At 45.9% G+C, this 23,445-nt stretch overlaps 1 protein-coding gene across 7 annotated transcripts; it reads right to left on the bottom strand.

Annotated features, from left to right (window-relative positions):
* Positions 1-6: 6 nt before the first annotated feature.
* On the bottom strand, positions 7-23,070 carry gnav1 (guanine nucleotide binding protein (G protein) alpha v1). 7 transcript variants are annotated; one of them, XM_027023410.3, is made up of 11 exons: positions 22,856-23,070; positions 22,509-22,735; positions 21,929-22,178; positions 21,666-21,757; positions 15,700-15,792; positions 14,687-14,847; positions 9,999-10,127; positions 5,354-5,483; positions 4,854-4,925; positions 3,947-4,034; positions 7-1,694 (listed from the first exon to the last, which is right to left on the bottom strand). In XM_027023410.3, exons 3-11 carry the CDS (start codon positions 22,065-22,067, stop codon positions 1,504-1,506), a joined length of 1,095 nt encoding a protein of 364 aa, XP_026879211.2. In that variant the 5' UTR covers positions 22,068-22,178; positions 22,509-22,735; positions 22,856-23,070; the 3' UTR covers positions 7-1,503. The 7 variants fall into 7 exon arrangements, 5 of the variants coding, with proteins under 5 accessions (XP_026879211.2, XP_081562630.1, XP_081562629.1 ...); XR_014119632.1 differs by lacking the exons at positions 22,509-22,735; positions 22,856-23,070 and adding exons at positions 1,877-1,995; positions 22,287-22,502 and having other exon boundaries at positions 1,557-1,694; XR_014119631.1 differs by lacking the exons at positions 22,509-22,735; positions 22,856-23,070 and adding exons at positions 1,877-1,998; positions 22,287-22,502 and having other exon boundaries at positions 1,557-1,694.
* Positions 23,071-23,445: the final 375 nt, after the last annotated feature.

Here is a 23,445-nt window from a genome sequence, read left to right on the forward strand (position 1 = left end):
TCTCTCAAAGATCTTTCCTTATTTTATTAAATTGAACAGATACTGTTGATTTTGTGTACATTGTTGTCACGTGATTTTTAGTTTAGAAACGAAATAAAGTTTTAAAAAAGGAAAAGAAAATTGTTTCCACATTGCACCGAGATGAGCATGGTGCGTTTAATTACGAAACAATCTTGATTGTCGGAACAAATCAAATGTTCGTTGCATAATTACGTCGTCTCGCGTCAGACGCCATTCTTTGTGTTCACAGTAGTTTGATTTACAAAATGATAGCGGCACATTATTATTAAATAACACATATTTACAAATAATAAAAGCACATAAAGCACCAGAAGCGGTGTGTATAGGAAAACATTAGTCGTGTGTAAAATACAACCTGCTTCACATATAAGCATCAAGAGAGGGGGGGGGGGGGGGGGGGGAGAGACTTGGATGAAAAAACTACAAAGTGAAAAGAACTACATAACTGCAGCAGGACGGGTTAGGCTTGTATTGAAACAACAGGCTAGAGGGGCATTTCAGAGAGGAACTCGGCCTATAAACACAAAGATTAAAATATTCCCATAAATGTGGCTGGTGCGCAGGGGGTAATGATAGGCGTTTTTAAAGCTATTTGACAGAGGCGTGAAAACACACATGCAAATTGATCATTAACTGGTGTTTGCAGACCCGCGGGAAAACGCTTTGGCAAATACTGATATGAGGAAAACACTCTTGGATGCACGAATGGACAAACACACACACACACTCAAGCCAAGGTATTTGACCACCTCAAATCTCTTCAACGTTCAAACCAAATGTCTCTCACATTACTGAGTAATGGGAAAATTTGACAACAGCATCAACAAACTGAATTGCAGTGTGAGATGTCTTCAGTAACTCTGAATATAAAGAAGGGCCCATCCATCTCTCTCCATCTCCACCTCCCTGCTTGGACACTGATTGGTGTACTTTGGGAGGCTGGCTGATCAGGTACCCCCTCTGTTCATGGAACAATGCAAATTATAGCTGAAGAACTTTTCTGTCAAACAGACCCTGATATGAAAGTAGCTTCAACAATGCTACCTTACCTGAGTTTCTGACCAGTCACTGATGTCTAGAGTTTCTGGGTGGTGGATGACTCTTAACCAGGCCGTGACATGTGATAGTGAATGCTCGAGGATGGGCAGTGCAAACGCTACAGGTGGACCTTGGGTCAGGGCTTTTTTAATGTAGGTTTCCTTAAAATGTTACTTCTAGCAGAATCCAACCACAGCAGCTAAGGGTAAAGTCTGTTTCAGCACCTTGGATAGCTCATCATGCAACTGTATGTGACCTGGACTGGGCTTTCACTAAATAACCAACAAATTCCCCAAAAATCATCAGTGAGTGTGTGTGTGAGTGCAGTAATGACCAAGGTATTGTCTCCTATCCCTAGTGCAGTTCTGAACTTTGCATAGAGTTTTAGTTTCTGTAACACAGTGCACGAAACAAATGGAACCACAGTCATGTGCAACAGGGATCTCAGAGCAGAGATATGGCCTCCAGGTTCTCCTTGATGATGGTGTCCATGACAACCTGGAAGACCACCTGGACATTGGAGGTGTCAGTCGCTGTGGTGAAGTGATGGAAGATGAGTTTCCCAGGTGCGGTGTTCTGAGACACAAACATGGCGGCAATGAATCGGGCAGCAGCATCCACATCACAGTCAGCACCTGGAGGGGAAGAAAGAAAGAGAGAGAGAGAGAATGTGAAAATGGAAAAAAAAAAAGAAGGAGAGAATGAAAAAAAAGAAAAAGGAAAAGAAAGGGTGTATAAAATGTCTAATTAAGCTCTCTGTGAGCCCTTTTGGGTTAGATGTCTGTATTATTTTGGTCTGTTCTTCTGAACAACACACAAAGAGAAGGCTCCGAAAACACCGGCTGGCAGATCGCCGCTCCCAGGCCGCGCGGACCAATCTCTGTAGCCATCATCAATGCAGGAGTAGCAGCGATGGCACTTCTCATGCCTGACAGCCTGCTAGCAGAAGACAAACAGCCAGAAGGCAAACCAATAAACAGCAAGAAAACCATTCATTACTGAACAGATGGATGCATTAAACATGAACGGAGCCGTTGCCTTTCTGCAGCAGAGGAGACCGAGTTGCTCACTGTGTCTGTGTAATCACAGAAAGAGAGAGATATTATGACGGAGTAAGAAAGTAAGCAAATGAACAGAAAAAAATTAGACGGAATTTTAAAAAAATAAAAATAAAAAAAAGAGAGAGAGAGAGAGAAGAGGAGAGAGAGAGTGAAAGTGAGATCAGGCAACCACTGTGCGAAGGTGAGAGACGCGAGTCTGGAGAACAGTCTCAAAAAACGCCAGCAGACCAAACAGAAAATCAGCACCCAGTGAGCACCCAAAAAAGGCCTTCATCCATCTAAACACAATCCAATCCAAAACATATGAGGGACCTTTGACCCTTATAGCTACAGGGAATGCAGATGAAGGCCAAGAAAGGTCCGAACTCATCCAGCTTCTTGGCGTGAACCTCCCACAGGTAAACAGGTCTGTTTTACATCTGATTACATGCTCAAAAGCACAGAACCTGGCAGGCAAAAAGAGCTTTAGTTTGAACTGAGAGTAATTACTCTCAGAAGGGGAGTCAGTATACAGGTGAAGCCGAGGACACTGATGGGCGCTTGATTAAAAACGGCTGAGACTATTGTTGAGGCCTGAAACCCTAGAACCCCGGTTCCTGGGTGATTTAAAACGTCTGGACAAATGGTCCCGCAGCAGTGGTGTGAAGGGGAAATGAATCTGTCCAAATCGGCGTTTTTTTGGTTAGGCTTAAATGCAAAGTGCAGACAGGCAGCCAAAGCTAGAAAGCTTTCTTCAGACAAGTAATGCTCAGTTTAGGAGAGTCAGGCTGGACGTCTAGGGGCCCTGAGCACGCCTACCCAGAGTAAGACTAGATGTCCAGGGGCCCTGGGCATGCCAACACAGAGTCAGAGAGCAGGATATGCTGTCTTGAAAACACAGATCGTCAGCGAAGCACGCAACCTGCATACTAGTCAATCGGTCACAGGGCTTAAAAGCTGCAGCCTGTGAGAAAATGTCTAGGCAATTTCAGCAAGCTGAAGCAAATGGATGGAGAAGAATAGGGAATGCTAAGTCCAGACAGCATGCTAATACAAGCATTCGTCTATAAATAAACGCACACACAACTACGTTTTAAAGCACTTCCCATTGGGAAATTGATCAGTACTCTGGAAAACCTTGAAGGAAACGAATATGCATGCCCCTGTTTTGGGTTTTTTTTTATGTTCACCACCCCCTTTAAGAGAAACATTCATTTTTAATATAAATGCCAATCGTGTGCACGTTTATAGACTACAACCCATGTGTCTGCCCTGCTGTTGGATGTGTTTATGGTGTTACAATGGGTGTGAAAAAGAAGTGTTTTCTGTGTGTCAGAAGGCCACTGCAGGAGGTCTGGCAGAAATACTTAGCAGCTCGCTGCATCTGCATATATTTACCATTGAAAAACAGATGAACAATTATTGCTACTCTGTGCTGTATTAATGTGTATTTATAATACATGAATTAATGTACTATAAAGCATTTAATATGCAAATAAGGCAAATAACACTGCCACAATAAATAATATATTTCATTCCCTATTATTTTCACAATGGCCAGCATTGCAGAGAAGTCTTTTAATAATTTGTTTGAAAACGTTTACCCCTAATACAGGAAACTCTTGCAGTTTAAATGCTTTTGCACACCAGTTTCGGGACGCATGTGGCTTGCATTAAATCAGCTCCTAACAGCAGCATGCCGTCTACGTCAAGAGTAGGAGATGTCTGGAGACCAGCCGGGAGACCGGCCGACAGGGGCTCAGCTGTTCCACCCTTGTTATAGTGTAGCGGAGACCTTTAAGTCTTTTAGTTTTAGCGCCATGGCAAATTTGCAGTTCAGGTCTCACCTTTGAAGAGTGGCAGGTAGTGTCTTAGGTGGCGGCCGGAATGGAGGATCTTCTCTTGAAAAAGATCGATCTTGTTCATAAATAAGATCTGGAATATAAGGATTAATCCATTATCTTATCTGAGGACAAGCAAGCCTGAGAAACAATCCCGATAATGAATAAAAGAGTGAACATGCTTGTGCGTTGTTGGCGGCAATTAAAACTCCTAAAGGTATTCTTCTCACTTCTAATTGTGTGCTTGTGTTCACCCACAATTACATGACAGCAAAACAAATGCAGAAGATACAGAGATGGAGAGAGAGAACAAAATGAACTGCAGCAAAGGAGAGAGAGAGAGAGAGAGAGAGAGAGAGAGAAAGCAGAAAGAACAGAGAAAGAGAGAAAAGAAGTGAGTGAGCGAGCAGAAGCGAGGGAACAAAGTGTGTCCAATGGCCACGCCCTAATGGTATAATTAATGACTGGGGCCTGTAATGAGTGTTAATTCTCTCACCGCAGGGCGAGTAATGCTGTGGTGAGACTGGGCTTAACGAGGCCAGGTAAACGAGCTCGTTAGACACGCCGTTAAACAAGCATTTCTCAGGACGGCCGTGATAAGTTCAGGCTGCGTGGGTGACCAGTCACGCGCGGCGAGAGCCCAGAACGCACCTGCCGGTTTCATTTTCCTCAGTGACGGCAGCAATTAGATCAAAAGACCTCAATTAACATGCATGCGAATAAGGGACAGTTCCATTTGATTTGAACGGTCGTTTTAAAAACAGCGAAAAGGAGACAGGGTGTGGATGCCTCCGGTGTTCCTGTCATTAGTATACGCGACCGGGAAGGTAACTCTCCAGCCAGCGTGACCCTCAAATGCGATCGGCGCCCCCTTCGGGCTGAGAGCCGTGGGTGCGAAATCCCTGGTTCTTACCATGGAGGTGGTCCTGAAGAACACGTTATTGCAGATGGAAGAGAAGAGCTTGAGGCTCTCCTGCAGCCGGTTCTGAATGGGCGAACAAGGCAGAAACAAACTCAGTTAAGGACGCGGCTTTCACAGAGAGTAAAGGCCATTAGGTTATTAAGACAGGTGCGGGCCACGCATTTGAGTCGCTCTGACACATTACCATGACTGCACTGAAGCAAAGGAGAGCATAAAAACTTATTTTTTGAAGCCCAACAGAACTATGTTCTTCTCCTGTATAGTGCTCTACTGGTAAGGCTGCAGTAGGTAAAATAAAGATTTGGAGGAGATATGCAAAACTTTATCACAATAATGAAGTAAAGAGATTTCGTCCCAGTTTTCCCAAGGCCACGAAGGCCTTTTTTGAGGAGAAATGAAAATGCATTCTGGTTAGAAGTGAAAAATGCACACACTACGACGATGCAGCTTGTTGACATTAAGAAAATGGGGGGGGGGGGGGGGGGGCTCACCATGGAAGGGTCTTCCACCAGCGTCATGTCGTAGCCGCTCAGAGCAACCACGAAGAGCACAGCTCTCACATCCTCAAAGCAGCTGATCCACTTCCTCCTCTCCGTCCTCTGGCCTCCAACATCATACAGCCTACAGAAAGAGAGAGAGAAAAAGAAGACAGGCAGAGAAACCTCATTAAACAGTATAAATTGTGTCCTGTACCTCCATGCTGCATCTCACTTGGATTATGCTGACATGCCAATGTAAATAAACAACGGCATTAACGAGTTTGTTCAAAATCCTGCTCTAGCTTTTAGACCCAACGGCTAACGTGAATTAGCATGTTTGCTCGTGCTTAGCGCGAGGGTGAGACCTCCCACCGTGTCGCACCTGTGGCTGAAACATGTCACGCTCTGGCGCTGGTGGACAGAGGAAGGGCTGGCAGTGTGGCAGTCTGCCCCATCACGAACCGATAAACAGACAAAAAAAAAAAAGCAGCCCTTCTTAAGACCAAGCTGAACGGAAGACCCAGCTGCGGTGTCGACGCCGGAAAGGCGGCGCGCCGGGACCCGTATTTGACTTCACTCGAGTGCTGGCTGAAAAGAAGCTGCAACCCAGCCGTCTGCACCAATCAAGAGGCCGCGCCGGGAGATGGGAGAGCAGACGGACCGATACCTCTCAATTTACGCACGATATCACACCCTTTGTACGGAGACGCTGGCATGTCATCACAGAAAAGGTCATTCTCTGGCAAGAGTGGGCTTCCGTGCTGCGTCTCATCCCGTCTTCGCCGCTCCGTCTCCGGTGAAGGGTCCTTTTCTTGACCCCTGGCTGTATTTGTGAAAAGATTTCTTCCACACGTTTGCAATGAGGAAACTCGAGAGGTTGACCCTTTCGATTTCAGCGCACGCACGCAGACTTGCCCCACATGGAGACGTGATGGGCAGCTTCGGTCTCATTGCATCTAAACGACGCACATCAGTATTGGTTAAACGCACTCGTGTGCGCACGGACAAGCGATTGCTCCAAACACAAAAAAAGGGCTCCGAAATTAGAAAGGCAAATCAGTTTGGGGGCCATTTCAACAGAGTACTTTAGTGTTCAATATTGAATGTGAGTAAGCAGAGTGGTCCGCCGTGGAAAGCTGAAACTGCACTTACCTTTCCACGGCGTGCCGCTCTACGCCACTTCTTGTGGGGGCACGACTGCCACCGAGCAGCGTCCAGACTCCGCAGGAAATGAGGCTGCAATCTGCCGCCGCAACATACCACCGCCTGACTGTTGGAATGTGCAATTAAGGGACGCTCTGATGAGAACAGCGCAAGACCTTCGCCAACAAAGGAGAGAGAACGCCGTCGGGTCAAAGGTCAATCAATAAGTGGTAGCGGAAAGATCCCCGGGGTGGGGGCTTTTATGACGCTGCCCGATTCATTCTGTACATATGTTGCTTTTTTTTCCTCTTTTTCGTAATGGTGGTGCTTATGCTGCGTTCCAGTCTGGCCGGAAACATCGTGATTACTTTTAACGCCTCTGTGAGTCAAATGACCTGGTGAGATTTGGAAGGAAAACGGACGCAGGACCAAATATATCGGATTTTTAGAACGTGTCTAACAACGCGCGACAGAGGCGGTTTTCAAAGCATTTCTCTCACCGACAAGTGACCGTTAGGCCCCATGTACCTTTTAGAGCTTTAGGCCCCGTGTAAGAACATGGTCAATGACGACTTCAGTGGCCATAAATCACAAACGTCCTCACTGTGCCAATAAAGAAATAACAGGACAGAAGCTCTCGGACCATCCTTTTTTCCCCTCAATCAACACCACTTGAACGTGCATCATGTCATATGCGACTTCAAATTCAGAAACAATGTTGACATTGATATCTTAACTTAAACTTTTTATTATTGAATGCATATTTAGCATAAAAGTAAATAATTTTGTTTGGTATTTGAAACAATGGAAAAATTTAAATGAGTGCAAGTAAACGCTAACCGTACCTTTTCGATGCCGTTTATATAAACACATCCTGTTAGATGTTGCTTCTATTAAAATGTAACTGAGGGCAACACCACACACTGTGACAATATCTCGCAGTCAGGATGTGAAACTCTTACAGTTAAGGGCGTATTAGTATTTAACGTTGTCTGATGCATTACTTCATTGACTGCAAAATTTTTAAAAAGTTGAAAGCATCTGTAAGTGTGTAGTGTATTAACAGGAATGAATACATTTAATGTTCATCGCAGCTAAACAATTAGCATGTTTCATGGTCTTTTGTGTTCCTGTTATAATACTGAAATACCAGGTAGACGATATATGAAAAAAATATTAGCAAGTGTGTTCCAGAGTTGAGTTTTGGTCCTGCAAATAAACAAAAAAAGCAAAAAACCAACATAAAAGCTCCATTTCCAACAGTGTAGCGTCTGGGGTGAAGGACCGAGTGGATGAGTGTGATAAGAGGGACGGGGAGAGCATGAAGGAGAATATGTATGAAGTGCAGAAAGGTGCCCAAGGACTGGACGATGAAGGCACTGTGGAGGTGAACAAGGACCCACTGCAAACGTCCCGAGTGCAAGAGTTGCATGTTCCCATAAGGAGGAATATGTATGAAACCTAAAACTACAGTTCCCGATCATAGAACATTTATAAGAATTTGTTTGGTAAAATTCCATTTCTGAAGATACAAAGTTTTGTTAAAAATTCCCGGAAACGTATTTTTATTGCCAATTTTTATTGTATTTATCCCCACTGTAAACCAAGCCTTTGCTCTCATGCAGCTCGCTGCACGTTTCCGTCAACACTCCACTCCGACCTCCACCATGTCTCTGAGCGAGGGCTCACGTCGCGGCTATTAGCTCACGTTAGCTCGTCTTCGCAGATGCGTCCCTGAGGAGTTATGACAGCGTGTTTGTGACGGCAGCGCACACGTTCCCGATTCCACTGACGCAGTCTTACACACGAGCTCAGCTCTGCTTGTGTGCTGAGGAAAAAACGGAGTGAGTGAGACATGGAAAGTGAAGAGAGGAAAAACGTGGAAAACAAACACCTCTGTGTTGTCGGTGATACACGGAAGCTTTTTATCACGTATCAGGGATGTGGGCAGGTAGTAAGTCAGTAGGAAGATGTGGGGGAGGGTAAAGGAGTGAGAGAGAGAGTTTGACATGTTGCTAATAACACGCAGTCATATCTTAAGCAAACAGCTGTCAGTGGCTCAGCACGGAAAGCTGTCATTGGCTCAGAACGGAAAGCTGCCCCTCCCAAACGCAGGTCCAGCCCCCCCGCCGGCATCATCTGCCTTAGAGAGGGAAGCGGCACCACTGCAGGGACTGATGGGATTTTCGAGAGCTGGATTTCAATATGCTCCTGATGCATCATACAGATTTTATTTGTGGCCTTATTAAAGCTTCTGCTTCTTATTTTGCTCAGAAAGTTATTCATATCTTTTGCAAATTTGAGTTTTTAAGTGCTCAACAGAGGGAGAAAGAAAGGGAGAACAATATCAAAGCACTAAACAGCCAGCCTGGATATATTTAATACCGTGGCATCTTATTTTGCTTCTAGAGAGCCGTAAGGTTTATGAAAGGCTGTCATGAAAGGTAAAAACAAATTACAGTCATCCTCATGCAACCAGGCGTAATGTAGGTGGTGCTGAAGTTAATCCGCAGGGGGGACGGAGTAAGTGCAAAAGCTCAGTGAAGCTGAATGGATGAGACGGGAGAAGGGCTGCTGAATCCAGCCAGCCCTGCGAAACGGAACACATCCCATAATCCTCCACCCGTCTGAAACGGAGCGCCACGGCTGCAAATGTCCCCATTAACATTCAAATGCTCGAGGAGCTGTTAAGCCAAACCAAAAAAAACAAACCCACAAGTCTCCCAGCGCACTCGCCGGTTTTTACCGGCCGCGTGACGATGGCACCCGAAACGGTTGGCGTTTGGAGGCGTTCAGAGAGCGCACGACCACAGGGGCACCCGCTCCCGAAACAGCTGTGCCTTTACGAGCGGAACGCGTTTCCGAGGCCTCCGCCGTCCCGTAAAGGACGCCGGGACGTCCGCCCCTGGATGCACGGCCCATGGCACGTCCGTTTTCAGCACGAAAGCTCAGCTTTGTTTAAATAGGAAAAGAGGAAGCAGAGGGTGTGAATACAGGAAGGTAAGCTGGCTGACCCAGGTTCCTGTCCCAGTAAATACCACCATATGAACAACAGGGGGTGCTGCTGGCGCCAGAGGCGCTCGGCCGCAAGACCGCGTCCGCCACTCTACGAGAGGGAACAGGCTTGCCACAAAATAAATAAACAAAAACTTAACGAATCCCCCTCTGCCCCTCAGACCTCCATGAAGTTGATCTCAGAAGTGATAAGCGCTCAAATCGGAGGCAATCATTACCGCTCGGAGGAAGGAGCCCGTCAGCTGAGGGAATCCTAATGTCACTTAAGCCGGTGAGGCATCAAACGATCGCTCAGTCACGACCACGAGTCACAGATAAACACGACCCGTGTCGGGGGATGTATTGGAGATGGCGTGATGGGTGTCGACAGCAGGAGGAAACTAAATCAATGTGACAAAACTGAATGGGTTCCCCTTGCAGACGGTCACTAATGAAAGCGAAGCGCGGAGTAGGGGAGAGGGGTGGCGTTTGGGGGAGCCGGCGGTGGCCGGCGTTTTACCTGAAGACCAGGTGTTTGACCTTAAACTGGGTCTCGATGACACCGGTGGTCCGTATTCTCACCCTCAGCACGTCCATCTCTGTGGGCACATAGTCCGGAGAAACGATCCGAGCCATGTTTTCAAAAAAACTACACAGAGAGAGAGAGAGAGAGAGAGAGAGAGAGAGAGAGAGAGAGAGAGAGAAGTATGGTGGTAGAGGGGAGGGAGAAAGACAGATGGGGGTGGAGGTAGAGATGAAAGAAGAGAGACAAAAACAAATAATTAACAAAAGAGAATTAAAAAAATAGTCACATGGAGAATTTCTTCGTGTTTATGCACACAATTATTAATAATAATGAAGATTAACATATACATGAAAACCATGACAATTTGCATAAACAGAGTGGCAATCTAAACTTGTTTTAATCTGTCTGAGAAGGCCCAGTCACTACTGCATTGCATTGCTGTGCGTTTCTGTGAGTGTGTGCAACCTCTGTTCAGGGCTGCGGTAGTGATAACCCTGCCCCAGAGGAGGCTTTAAGCATATGCCAGTTATCACTGCGAATATTCATATTCCGAATTCAATATTCACCCAACTTATGGAGGATTTGCATATGCGTAATTAGCATTAATAAAAGAGGGATTATGCGTTGCACTCCTAGGGGCTTTATTAACGAGTGTGCACACACATACAAGCTGCAACTGGTTTTTAACGTTTAACTTGACAATAGGGAGCTTAGGAAGCTTCTCACTCTTCTCGATGACTGTTGCTGTTTATGACATCAGAGCCTGATGTCTTGGTGTCGGTGCCCTAATTTGAACTGATCACCGATTCTGTTCCCAGAAGACTCACTGCAGTGAGGTAACACTTCAAAGTGCTTGTCACGCAATCAAAAATCTAGACAAAATGTCTAATTGGAGAGATTTTGAAACCTAAAACAGTCATTAAAGTGACACAAACAGTGTTTTTATTCATAAAGCACAACTCATTCTACCCTTTTGAAAGGAACTGGATGAGGGACACAAGCTCCTCAGATGCTTTGCTCCTTTTTTTGCCCTGAACCTCCAGGATAACCCCCACACACCTGCACACACCCCCCATATAGCACTATAGTGCTATGCAGTTGAAAATAAAAACGCACAAACATACATCTCCAAGTGCCAAAGCAATTCCTTAACATTCCTGCATCGGTCTGCTCAGATGTTCCCCTCAAGGTCTGAGCTGAGCTGGACCGCATCGCTGGCCCCTCCCAACACCACACCCCCTGGACAGGAACGCGCTTGGGACTACAAATACATGCATTTTTACGTTCCAGAGTGCAGGTGTACTGTTAAAAGACTAGCAAAAGACTCAGTTGTGAGGCTAAATTCCAATACAAAAACTGTGCACAGTTATACGTGGATAAACAGTCAGTTTTAATTTGGCTCCAGGGATTTTCTGTGTGCGCGTGTGGGACGGCACACCACAGTGGCTATACTGGCTTTAAGATCTCAGCAGCTCCCAGCAGGAGGTGACGGTCAAGATCCTGTCTTAGTGTCGTTCCCCACAACCCCCCCCCCACCACACACACACACACACACACACACACACACACACACACACACCTACCGTCACCAGCAGACAGACTTGCTGCACATCAGTGATCAACGTAACCCAGTGCTGCGGCTCATCACCCCCTGCGGCTGGCGCGCACGCACACACACAAAAAGCATCCTGTATATCTCTGCTTACACTCACGACACGCAACTGGCGTCGTCACAGGGGAATACGCCGACTTCCCCCAAAAACTACAGACCTTTTCCAGCCTTCCCTGCACCGTTGTCCCTCACGGACGTGCCCATAGTCCAGAATAACATGGAAAAACCAGGGCTGGCCCAATTTCACACGCTTCCAGCCTATGGCGTTATGGAAGGACTAAGCACTCTCAGAAACGTCGTTAAAAAGAGTAATATGACATTATCGTTTCATCATTAACCATAATGTGCTCGCTACTGTCTGTGTACACAGCATGGAATAAGCAAAACATCATATCAATAATGTGTGCTGGTGATGGTGCAAATTGATACTGTGCCCTGCAATACTTGAAAACGTTTACGGAACGAGGCAAGGCTCCATTACGAATGTGTGATGCATTAGCTTCAACGATTGTCAGTCAGTTATTCTGAGGTTCTTCCCCTGCACGCGTGACGGATAACGGCACTAAAGACGCTCGCAGACTGTTTATACTGTGGTTTAGGGTCCTTCTGCACACAGGAAGGTGAAGCAAAAGAAAGGAAGCTGCGAGACACCGAACGATGGCGCGAAGGCGAGCACAACGCGGGCGGCCCCTCCGCGCTCCAACTCTGCCCTGGGTCTACCTCCCCCCCCCCCCCCCCCCCCGCAGGGCAGCTTAGAGGCCCTTTAGACTCAAAAGGTGACCGTGTTGCAAGATGATCACGAACACGGCGACACGTCTAGATTTTCACAGAGGCGCACATCCCAGTCGGCGGTGTTCATCTGCCTCGCCAAGTTTCTGGTACAAAAACTCATCTGACCCCAAAAAAGGAAATTAGCATATTTATAGCCTACCACAGAAGAGAAATCATTGGACAAGACATCAATCAGGGTCCATCTTATTATCTTCTCGTTCTCCCCGTTTTCACGTCTTATGCAGTATATTCAAGATGGAAGAGAGAGGAAAAAAGACTCATAGAAGGATACATAGACAGCAGAGAGACAGAGAGATAGAATGCACATATTTAACCAGATTCAGCAGAATCTCAAAACAGAGATGAATTGATGGCAACAAAAACAGTGTCATCCCGTGTGTTGATGATGTCAAAACCAACCATGTGTAACAGTAGCCAAACGTCACACACACACACACACACACACACACACACACACACACACACACACACACACACACACACACACACACACGACAAACCCTGTGAAGGAGGGATTGCTGTGCTTTCAGATGGTTGAGGTTGGTTTTTGGAATGATCAGACTGACCCTGCTGCACATCTGACTGAGAGTAAGCGCACCAAGCAGGCCCTCTGCCATCTCTCTCTCACACACACACACACACAAAATCAGGTGGCCAGTGTAATCTGCCCACACTCATCCCCTTATTAGGTTTGGGTCTCTGTTCAGTGCCCTCACTCACTCACACACACACACACACACACAGGATTATGTATTACTGATTATATGAGGTCTCATGCTGACTTCAAAGATTGTTACTGTAAGAACAGAACCCCATCCTAACAGTTTTGTATGTTTTATTTGACAAATTATCCGAAGAAATGTAAGCAAAACATACTGGCAAAAAGGACCCCACAAGGATGTCTGGACATATTACTACTGCAGTGAATTTGTTGCGTACACAGTTGATCCTCACAAGTACAAGTTCACACACCCCATCCCACCCTTTTAACTTTGATCCTCGCTTGCTATGACCAGCGTACCACACACACACACACACACACACACACACACACACACACACACACACACACACACACACACACACACACACACACACACACACACACCCTTGCGACAAGGGAGTTCTAAGCTGCCCAGTTTAAATAATTACCCTCTTGGGGTTTAGTTGCAGGGAAAAAAAATTGCTCATATCTGAGCCTTCTTAAATTAAAATTCCATTTGCTTTTTTTTTTTTTTTTAGGAGCTTCTGACCTGAGTAGCGCACCGCTTTACCTGGTTTGCATTAAACGTGAATTAAAACGCATTTCGCAATACACGGAACCGGAACAATGGGCTTCACAAGAAAATTAGCCTGCTCGACTAAAAGATGTGAGCAGCTTAACGGAACGCGAAAGTCGTTACCTAACTATCAGACCTGTAAGTTAGTTTATCGTAATGGACGGTTTAGGGCCCCTAACTAAAGACACGTATGACATTAGGTATTGTTTAATGAAGGTTTCATAATATTAGCTTGCTTTAATGCCCCCCACCAACGCTCTCACACGCACACAAAAATATATAATGAATATAATTTTATATTAATATTTATAGCACCGGCATTTTGACAAAAATATTACCGTAGAACACTGGTTTAGTCCCTCCCCTCCCACCCGCGCACGCACGCACGCACACACACACACACACACACACACCCCCTTTGGCAGTGGCGCTCCACATTCTACCCAACACGTTTGGTGTAGCGGCATTGCACATACAACATGACACTTTTGGAGAAGCCAGGAAATCCTGCCGGACCCCATGGAGCGTAGCAGTCATGGAACGCCAGAGGTCGCCGCCAAGGTCAACTCGTCAATTAAAGCTCAATGAACGTTCTTGGGCCCATTTAAACTGTGATCAGTTTGGGTCTGTTAAATATATGCATGCGATATGCAAAAGATGTGCAGCCTTGAATCAAACCGCTCCCGGAATGACTCTCCTCAGAGCTACAGATTACCAAGCCTTTAAATTAGGAGCAATTTTAACCTATACGAGCATGTGGTTTGGTTAGAACTTCATCGGCCCACAGGTCGCTCAGAACCTCACTTAACCGATTCTTCGACCTGACTGAGGAAGATTCAAATCATTTCCAGCTCTTTTTAGAGTTGAAAGTACTAAAGACAAGCTCCTGCGTACATGGTGTCAAACTCGACTCATCCAGCCAAAATCAGCTCCCAAGGAGCTGTTGCCACGTGTGCTCAGGTACCGAAGTGTAGCTCACTGTGGTGCGTTTCACTCACTAAAGCGCCGAGTCGTTGAGCTCATACTCATATCCGCGCGTCGCCGCGGACTGGACCCCCTGATCCGCCCACAGGCAGGACAGGGCGTGGCTAATGAAGGGAAACAGCACCTGCTCCTCATCAAAACACCGCCCACAGGACAGCACGGTGTGAGCGTGGACCTGCACGCACAAAAGCACACACACACAAAAAGTCATCCATTTTACAATCGTCTATTAAAAAAGACAGAACGCTGCTGCTTAAAAAAAAAAAAAAAAAAAAAAAAAAAAACAACAACAACACACAGCGACGCCCACAGACAGAAAGCAAGATGTTGTAGAAAGGGACTGGAGTCTGAAAGGGTGGGCGTAGAGGTGTGTGTAAAACGCTCTGCACCGCCTGCAGCCATCTGTAAGGCCATTGACTATGACACGATAATTAGCTGCTCAGGCACCGCTAATCACCAGTAATTACAGCACGCACGTCTGATCGGGCTTAAAACAATACATCTGCAAGACTGCTACACTACTGCACTGCGCCAGCTGTCTTTGGCTCTCTGACTGGAGAAACAGAGAGAACGAGGGGGATGCTTTAGGAATGCGGTGGCCGTCCCGGGGTTCTGAGGCCGTTCTGGAACGTTCCAGAAGTGAACTAACAGTCTAATCGGCCATGGCTGAGTAAACATTGGAGGAGCTGCACAGACAGGTTTCCGTGTGGGTTTGAGGCAGAAAACCAGGAGTTCCAAAGAGATACTGACACCTGGTGTGCATTTTGAGCACTGCAGGAGAGAAAATGCGGCCGTGATTTCCTTACAACTTTGCAACTAATGAATCGGTCAGCATTCATTAGACAGTGATAAATCACAGCGCGTAATAGCGAGGTCACTGACACAGGCCAGAGTCAGCGTGTCACATGGCCCTGAGGATCACGTGGGGCATGGGTATGTGAAGGACGGGGTAAGAGAGTGGAAGGGAGAAAGGGAAAGAAGGAATGAGGGAAAAGAGCAGAGAGAGACCGCAAGTGAAAGTGGAGACCTTGTTCTTGCTGTTGGCCAGGTTGATTCTCAGCATGCCCATCCCATACAGCACAAACTTCATGGACGTCAGCAGATTGTCCAGCACAGCTGGCTGAAAACAGAGCAAAACATTACCACGTTACACCTCACACACAGCCTGTGTGTGTGTGTGTGTGTGTTCTGAGAGAGAGACACACCACATGTTCAAGCATAAAAATGTGAACAATGAAAGGCAGAATAGATGTAGAGTGATATGTAGCACTTCAGCGGGGGTTTGATCTGGGAAAAGGCCGGGAAGAGGAGCTGTGTGGAGGAGCTGTGTGGAGGAGAGTGTGGAGGAGAGGGGAGAGGAGCTGTGTGGAGGAGAGTGTGGAGGAGAGGGGAGAGGAGCTGTGTGGAGGAGAGTGTGGAGGAGCTGTGTGGAGGAGAGGGGAGAGGAGCTGTGTGGAGGAGAGTGTGGAGGAGAGGGGAGAGGAGCTGTGTGGAGGAGAGTGGAGAGGAGCTGTGTGGAGGAGAGTGGGGGGGTTGCACTCTGTTACACACACACACACACACACACACACACACACACACAGTTTGCTTCAAGTTTCTTTAATCTCATTTAAACTTTCAAATCCTCTGTTCCCTTGTAGCCAAATTTTTAATCCTGCATCTAAACAGTCACGTCAGTCGGTGCAATTCTAACTTAATAAATAGGAAAACTGGGAGAAGAGCGTCCCTGTCTGATTCTAATGCTCTGCGTCTGCTGTGGCTGAGGGCTTCTAGCTGTAATACAGCAATAACCCAGTGCGCACGTGGACGCACGTGTGTTTACGTATGCAGCGAGTGTGGAATTTTATACACACACATATATTTATTTATTTATTTATTGTGTGTGTGAGTGAGCGACAGTGAGAGCACAAGTGAAACTGAGAAAAACACCTCATATCAAACAGGTGTGCGTGCACGTGCGTGTGTGTATATATATGCGTGTGCGCGCGCACGCGTGTGGGTGTGTGTGCGAGAGAGAGATAAGAAATCAACTTCCCCATCATCTCAGCTCCATCGAGCCCGAGTCTCATTATCTGCGGTCTACAGGGTTAGGGCGCTGCTGTGGTGGGCCGATACCGCCATCCCCACTGGGCCGTTGTCGGCTCGACGCCCGCCACCTCCTGAAGGAGGCTGTCGATTCGTCACGCATACTAATTACGGCGTCAGACCGCGCGACAGGCTCACGCGGCATGCGTACTAATTGCGATGTCGGCGTGCTCGGCAAGCGGTGCCGGCTCGTTCGGCGACGTACGCTAGGCCTTAACTAATTGGAAACACACAGGTGGCTGGGGCGTCATCATCAAGACAGAAACCCCAGAAGGGCTTCGTCTGTTTGCGGGGGGAGAGACATCATCAAAAGAGGGTAGACAAGAACGTCCATAAATCCCCAGAAACTACTGAGCTTAATGAGATATGGACTGCGTCTCCCCTGAGACATAGTGTAGCTCACAGAGACTAGACATTAAATACATGTGTGTGTCATATGTGCAGCGCAGCACGTCAGGCAGAAGCCCATTACAGAATGAGCTTGCTTGCAGTCTGACACCGGTCTGGGGTAAAACACATCCAGAGGGCATCATGAGGGAAGGATTAACTCCGGGCTGCCCCCTTACATCTGACCTTTCACCAGTAAACCTATTATAGGTATAAACAAACAAGACAGAAGCAGTGGATCTTGCTTCAGAAGTCTGGGTCATATTGAACATCGAGGGTGCCATTCTTGGGTATAGACTTCTAATGTATATGCTCATAATTGCAAATTCAGTGAAAAGCTGATTTTAGACCAGTAGTCTCACTTGGAGACGTGTGAAACAGACAGGTCCTGACAGTGAACCGAGCTGATGTCAGATCAACTGGGGAAAGGAGATTCTTTTCAAAAAGGCATTAATGTGCTTTTAAATCCTTGAAAGGTTGACGCATGTTGGCAAAACTGTAATAGAGAATGTGTGACCATTATATTGCTATTGTTTACAACATAGTTGTATGTTTGATCTCAAAGTTGTTGCTTGATCTCAAAAATGCCCATCACTCACCCCTTGTGCATGAGAAAAAAAATAAGCTTCTAAAATCAGCCATTACTTTAAATGGGCACAAGAGGTGTAGCACTGAACTGGGTTCTCCTCCTGCAGAGCAAAGCAAAGATTTGTGCATCGCTAAAAGCTTTCCCTTCAGTTGCATCGTGCACCGGTTGAGTGCAGCACGATTCGTGAGCCTCTCAAATGCTTTCCCCCTCCTCCCTGCTCAGGCTGGCCAAAACAAACGCATTTTTTTGCCTTGCCCAACTGGCCGTTTGCTCTCTGGGACAGAGCAGGAGAATGCATGTTTGTTTAAAAGCCTTTCCATGTTTTTCCACAGTTCAGGAATCTTCTTATTGTTTAGTGCCTTTATCTAGTACTTCTGATATTTATACTTTTACATTTATGGCATTTAGGTGACACTTTTATCCAAAGCAACTTACAATTATGGCTGAGTACAACTTGAGTAATTGAGGGTTAAGGGTCTGGCTTGAACCAGCAACCTTCTGATTACAAGTCAAGTATCTTAACCACTGAGCTACCACTCAAATGCCTCTCAATAACAGGAGACTTACAAAACCTTCAACATAGAGACCACTTAAAAAACCTGGATGCATGTTAATTAACAACTGAATAAATGAACAAAGACAGCCACAGTCAGTTTATGTAAGCATGATGAAACATGCTGGTGAGGTGAGACGCTTGTATCCAAACAAGGTATAGAAATACTTGTCAAGCGTGCAGGTCTGTAGTCAACCTGCTAGAAAGTGAGAACCGTTTCAAAGACAGCTATGGGTGTCTGTGTGTTTCTCTCTCTCACTCACTCACTCACACACAAACACTCTTGATTAGCCATCCAAAGAGCTTCAGGTTTCGAGAGGGTTGGCTGATATGTAATCTATACCATGATACAGTATCACTAGCCTTCCCTGATACCCTTCTGGAATTCTCAGTTGGCTCCCCTGAGAACTGCAAACTCTTAAACTACAGAGTTCTATAATGTTCAAATTCTTAAGTTGTTTACAGAGCATCTGAGTGACCTGGAAGTCATGAATAATCAGCAAGGCTACTGAGCAAAACAATAACATGCATCAACCCATTCCAAACTGATAAAATGCTGAAATGGGGGAGGTGCTAAAAGAATCACAAGTCAGAAAGGACAGAACGGTGTAATATCTAGAAATGTGAGATGAAGGTCACAGTGGAAACTACAGCGTGAGAGTGAAGAAACAACCAATCACAGAAACGGAAGTGTTTTCCGTTACATTTTCCCACAAACACACCACTTGTCACGTACACAATGCAAACACTCATCATGCAGACAGAGAGGCCCAACCACACCCTTCCCTAAGCCCACAGTGGTAGCTGACAGACCAGTAGATACTGTTTTAAAAGCAAACCAGGGCTTTTTGGATTATAGGCTTCTTTCGGGTCTCGGACCTTATGTACAATGCTGTGCAAGCCACAATTATGGTTCTTACTGTACATGTGCGTGGTGTGTGCATGGTGTCCTAATTTGACCTCCTTGAAACAAAATAATGTAGAAGAATCAGGCTCAAGAGGAGAAGTTCACATCGCCAGCCTCCCAGGCAGAATTAGCACCGACACCGAGATTCACTTCGCACCTCACTAGAGCAGCGCTTCTGTTCGGCTCGGGCCGCAATGGCGTGACCCGACATGCCTCCTGGTGCAGTTTAAGACAGGGCACGGCGCTGCCATCCTGTGATCACATTCGATAGGACGCTGCCGTCAAAATGCACGACGGAGACTGCAAGCCTTCCCACACCCCGGCAGGCAGCTCGCAAGAAGCAGTTGATTGGTTTAATCTTCCGCTCTTGATGGCGTTTAAAAGGCACGAGGAATGCTGTGAAACAAGCTTCAGTCAGACGCCAGTAATTAACGCACGTAAGTTATAAAAACTAGTGTGCCTGTACTAGCGACTACGCAAGGATAGAAAGGTTTGTTATGGTTGGACTAAATCCAGTCCTGCGTGTAAATGCATAGGCTTGCCCCTTGCCACATGTCAGGTATCGTCTGAAAGCTCTCGAGGCTGCAAATTTCAGTCCTCGTGATCAATCTACTGTTAATCTACATCATCAAAAAAGATGTGTAAAATGTAAAAAAAATAAAATAATAATAATAATAATAATAATAATAATAATAATAATCAAAAGAGCTCAAACCATAAGAAGTGGTGGGAAAGTGTCTCAAAATCAAGATGTTGGCCGAGAGAGAGAGAGAGAATGGGGGAGAAACAGTATTTTATTAGAAAGGTCTTAGCCAATGACTATACTATAAGAATTTGGTAGTTATTCATTACATCACTCAGACGAATACACCTCCACATGTACACACCTACACCTCCACACCCACACACATTAACTCTGTTCAGAGAAAGAGGAAAAGCATGGTAGCAAGAGATAGACCTTCCATGAAGTCAGTGAGGTCAACCAGATCACATCATCAAAAGAGGCCTAGGGATGTGTGTGCACGCAAACAGGCCTGTCTGTTCATGTTTTTTCCCCCCACTGGCTTATGGAAATTCCTGGCATAAAGCCAGTGACCATCAGCCAACATGGAACAAGGTGGCACCTAAAATGGTACCAACCCAATATGAGAACACACTGATGTCACACTCGGTAGTGAAACTCTGCATCTGCCAGTACTTTTGATTCTTAAAAGTTATATCAGTTTCCCTGTAGTGAGTCGTCAGTACACAGCTATTAAAAGTCAGCCTGCAAAAATTGATTTCCACTTGAAATATATAATAATATGTGAGAAATGGGAGAAGATTGACTCCAGTTTAAAACCCAGTAAGAACAGGCCAGAACACAGGAATACAGAGGCAAAGAATGAACAACACAGGCTGTCTGGCAAGTGTGGCAGAACAAAGTCTACTTCAGATCCTGCACAGCTTCACTCTTAGTAAGCAATTTAATGTTCTGCCATGGATGCCCAAGGCAGAGTAAAGAAGAATAGGCAAGTGTGTGTTTGTGGGAACACAAACATGATTAAGCCTTTGAACGAGAGCACACATGGTGTAGCCCACCCTGCGCCCATGTGCGCGCACACACACACACACACACACACACACACACACACAGAGAGTACTGATGAGTAAAAATTAAACGACAACTATATCCAACTTGGAGTGATCTGCTTTTCTCTGTGCTATACCTGTCCTTCCATTCATTTTTAACATTAGCATTTTGGAGTTTAGTGTTTGGCGTTTAGAGAGTTAATAACAAACATGTGCAGTAAAGAACTTGAGAACTCCTTGCCAACAAACAGGGATGCCAACGTCTACTGAGCATTTGGATTTGTGACTTACTGTACCAGTGCAGGTCAGAAGACAGCAAATGCTTAATGGGCTAAAGAGTCCACATCTGCTGTGTATGTGTACACACACGAGAGAGAGACAGAGAGGAGTGTGTATAAGGGATTTATCTGAAGATGTGATTATCAGAATTAAGGCCGGATCAGGCGAGTGACAAATGTGGAATCCCATGGAATGTTTCAGTCAGAGAGGAGCACTGAAGTCCAAGGTCACGTTTCCTTTCACACCCAGTCCTGGGTGTCCTGATCACCATGGACAATGAGCACCCTGAACAAGTGCCAAGACCAAACTGGAAATATTTTAACAGCTATAGCAGGGAATGCAAAAATATTTTAGATGTTTACACTTGTTTTCAGCTTACAGTACGAGGGACATCTTTTGAACCCAGATTTCATTATACAAGTTTCCTAACGGCCTGTGCCCAGTCTCCGTCCAACAGGCACTTCCCACATAGGCTGAGCTTAACAAACTGGAATCCAACAGTTCCCCTTTTAAAAGCAATACAATGTTCAATTGTGTTAGCTTTGTTATCTACCACCTCAGACACCCTGAGAGTAAAACCACTAGGATGACCACAGGATCCACCTGCCCAGTGCCTCTTACCTTAAAGGTGGCCAGCTCTTGCTTGGTGAATCCATTGCTATGAATAATCTTCATCTGTTTAACAAGAGTGCTCTTCCCACTTTCAGCAGCCCCTAGACACACACAAACCACGGAGTGTCGGTCCATATTCCTCATTAAACAGTGACCTCCTTCCCATCAGTAGCCTACAGGTTCCTGCACTCAACCACTAAACTAAACGTGAAGTGAGACCTTTAAATCCCAACTTCAAATTGCACTGAGAGAATAAACGTGAACCTACTCACCAAGCATAAGAATCTTCACCACGTTCATATCTCGCTTCGCATATTCATACAGGTCTCGGTCTATGCTGGCGCTGTGAATCTTCGCCGCCTTGTCCTCCTCCGTGAGCTGGGAGCCGAAACACAGACCCATCTCTCTCATGGTATCCCGCCGACACAGCGCATAGCGCTCACCCTGCTTTAAACTTCTCGGCTGGTGCGAACAAGATTTATACACGCGTCGGTGTCCCGAGCAGCGTTTACCGAAGGTTCTCTGGGTGGGGGGAAACAAAACAGTAGACCAAAACTGAAAACAGAATAGTGTCGTTATAGTTCCTAAACTCTCCTTAGAGTCTGTTACCTGAACGAAGCGTTCCCTCACCTTCGTTTACAAAACACCGAAGATTCCTCGGTGTAGGCAAAAAAAAAAAAAAGAGTTTTGAATTCTGCTCCCGGTTACGTTACTTCGGCTGTATCCGGTGGACAGACAGAAAAAAACAAAACAAAACAAAACAAAACAAAACTAGGCAGCCTGCCCTACCAGACAACCGCACAAAACGCGCGTTCGTTTTATGTCGGAATTCTCTAATCTCATGCAATTCACCTCTACTGAAGTGCCAGCGTTCGAACGGAAGTGACGTCACTTTCGGACTCCCGTCACCTGAGCGGCAGGCGATTCCTGACGGCTTCGCGCTGTAGGTATTCGAGCCACCCGGCGCGCCATTCAGAAGCCTCATGCGGGAGTCCCAGTAGCTTTTGTTCGGAGTGAATATGCAGTGAAGTAGCTAGCTGGCAGTCTTGACAGGCCAGCGATTACGCCCACATACCCACCTAACAGCGAACAGTGTAACTGAACAATACTTCAAATATTGTCTAAGAGTTATGAATAACATTAAACTGCTTAGTGTTAAATTATTGTATATGCAAACATAAAAACTTTAAAATACGTACTTGAGATGATCCATAAATCTGTGCTAAGAATTGAAGATTGTAATCCCTACTTGTGACAGGGGTCAACAAGATCCAGCCAACCACGAACCCGCCAATAATTACACCATTAACGGATTTATTCTGGAAACCCACGGTGGCGAACGGAATGGTCGCGCGCCTCGTTTGACACGAGCCCGCTACCGACACCCGTTTCTCCTCCACCCAGCTCGTGCTGTAGGCCTGCTCGCCTGCCTTTTGTCAACTGGTTCGCTAGGCGATTAATATTAATTGCATGGAAATCTTCTTTACCACCCCCTCACACTCCACGGGTTAAGGAAGTGTTCAATGTGGTGAAACTAGGAAATCCATTATTAGATGTATAATGTACGGCGCCATTGGAATATTTCCTAAGGACTGCCACTTTTTTTTTTTTTTACTACATGTAAGTGCTGTAGTGTACACTTTAGACGGACTTCGGTTATTGATTGAATCAGTTTCCCTTCTTTGATTTTTTTTTCAATGTTTTATGGTGTGCTGTTATTATTTTTGATTTGGCATGGTTTATTTATTTTTATTCAAATATAGCTCCGGCATACTAATTCTTTATTATG

The sequence above is a fragment of the Electrophorus electricus genome, chromosome 23 (genome assembly GCF_041902795.1).
Source record: "Electrophorus electricus isolate QZ-2024a chromosome 23, ASM4190279v1, whole genome shotgun sequence".
Taxonomy (NCBI): domain Eukaryota; kingdom Metazoa; phylum Chordata; class Actinopteri; order Gymnotiformes; family Gymnotidae; genus Electrophorus; species Electrophorus electricus.

Excerpts from the sequence above, each read along its gene's own strand:
- gnav1 (XM_081706504.1), bottom strand. The coding sequence starts at position 22,067 with ATGAGAGAGATGGGTCTGTGTTTCGGCTCCCAGCTCACGGAGGAGGAC. Across the intron at positions 4,926-5,353 it reads TGGTGGAAGACCCTTCCATG|AACCGGCTGCAGGAGAGCCT; the intron begins GTGAGCCCCCCC and ends TCGCCCATTCAG. Across the intron at positions 1,695-3,946 it reads CTACCTGCCACTCTTCAAAG|GTGCTGACTGTGATGTGGAT; the intron begins GTGAGACCTGAA and ends CTTCCCCTCCAG.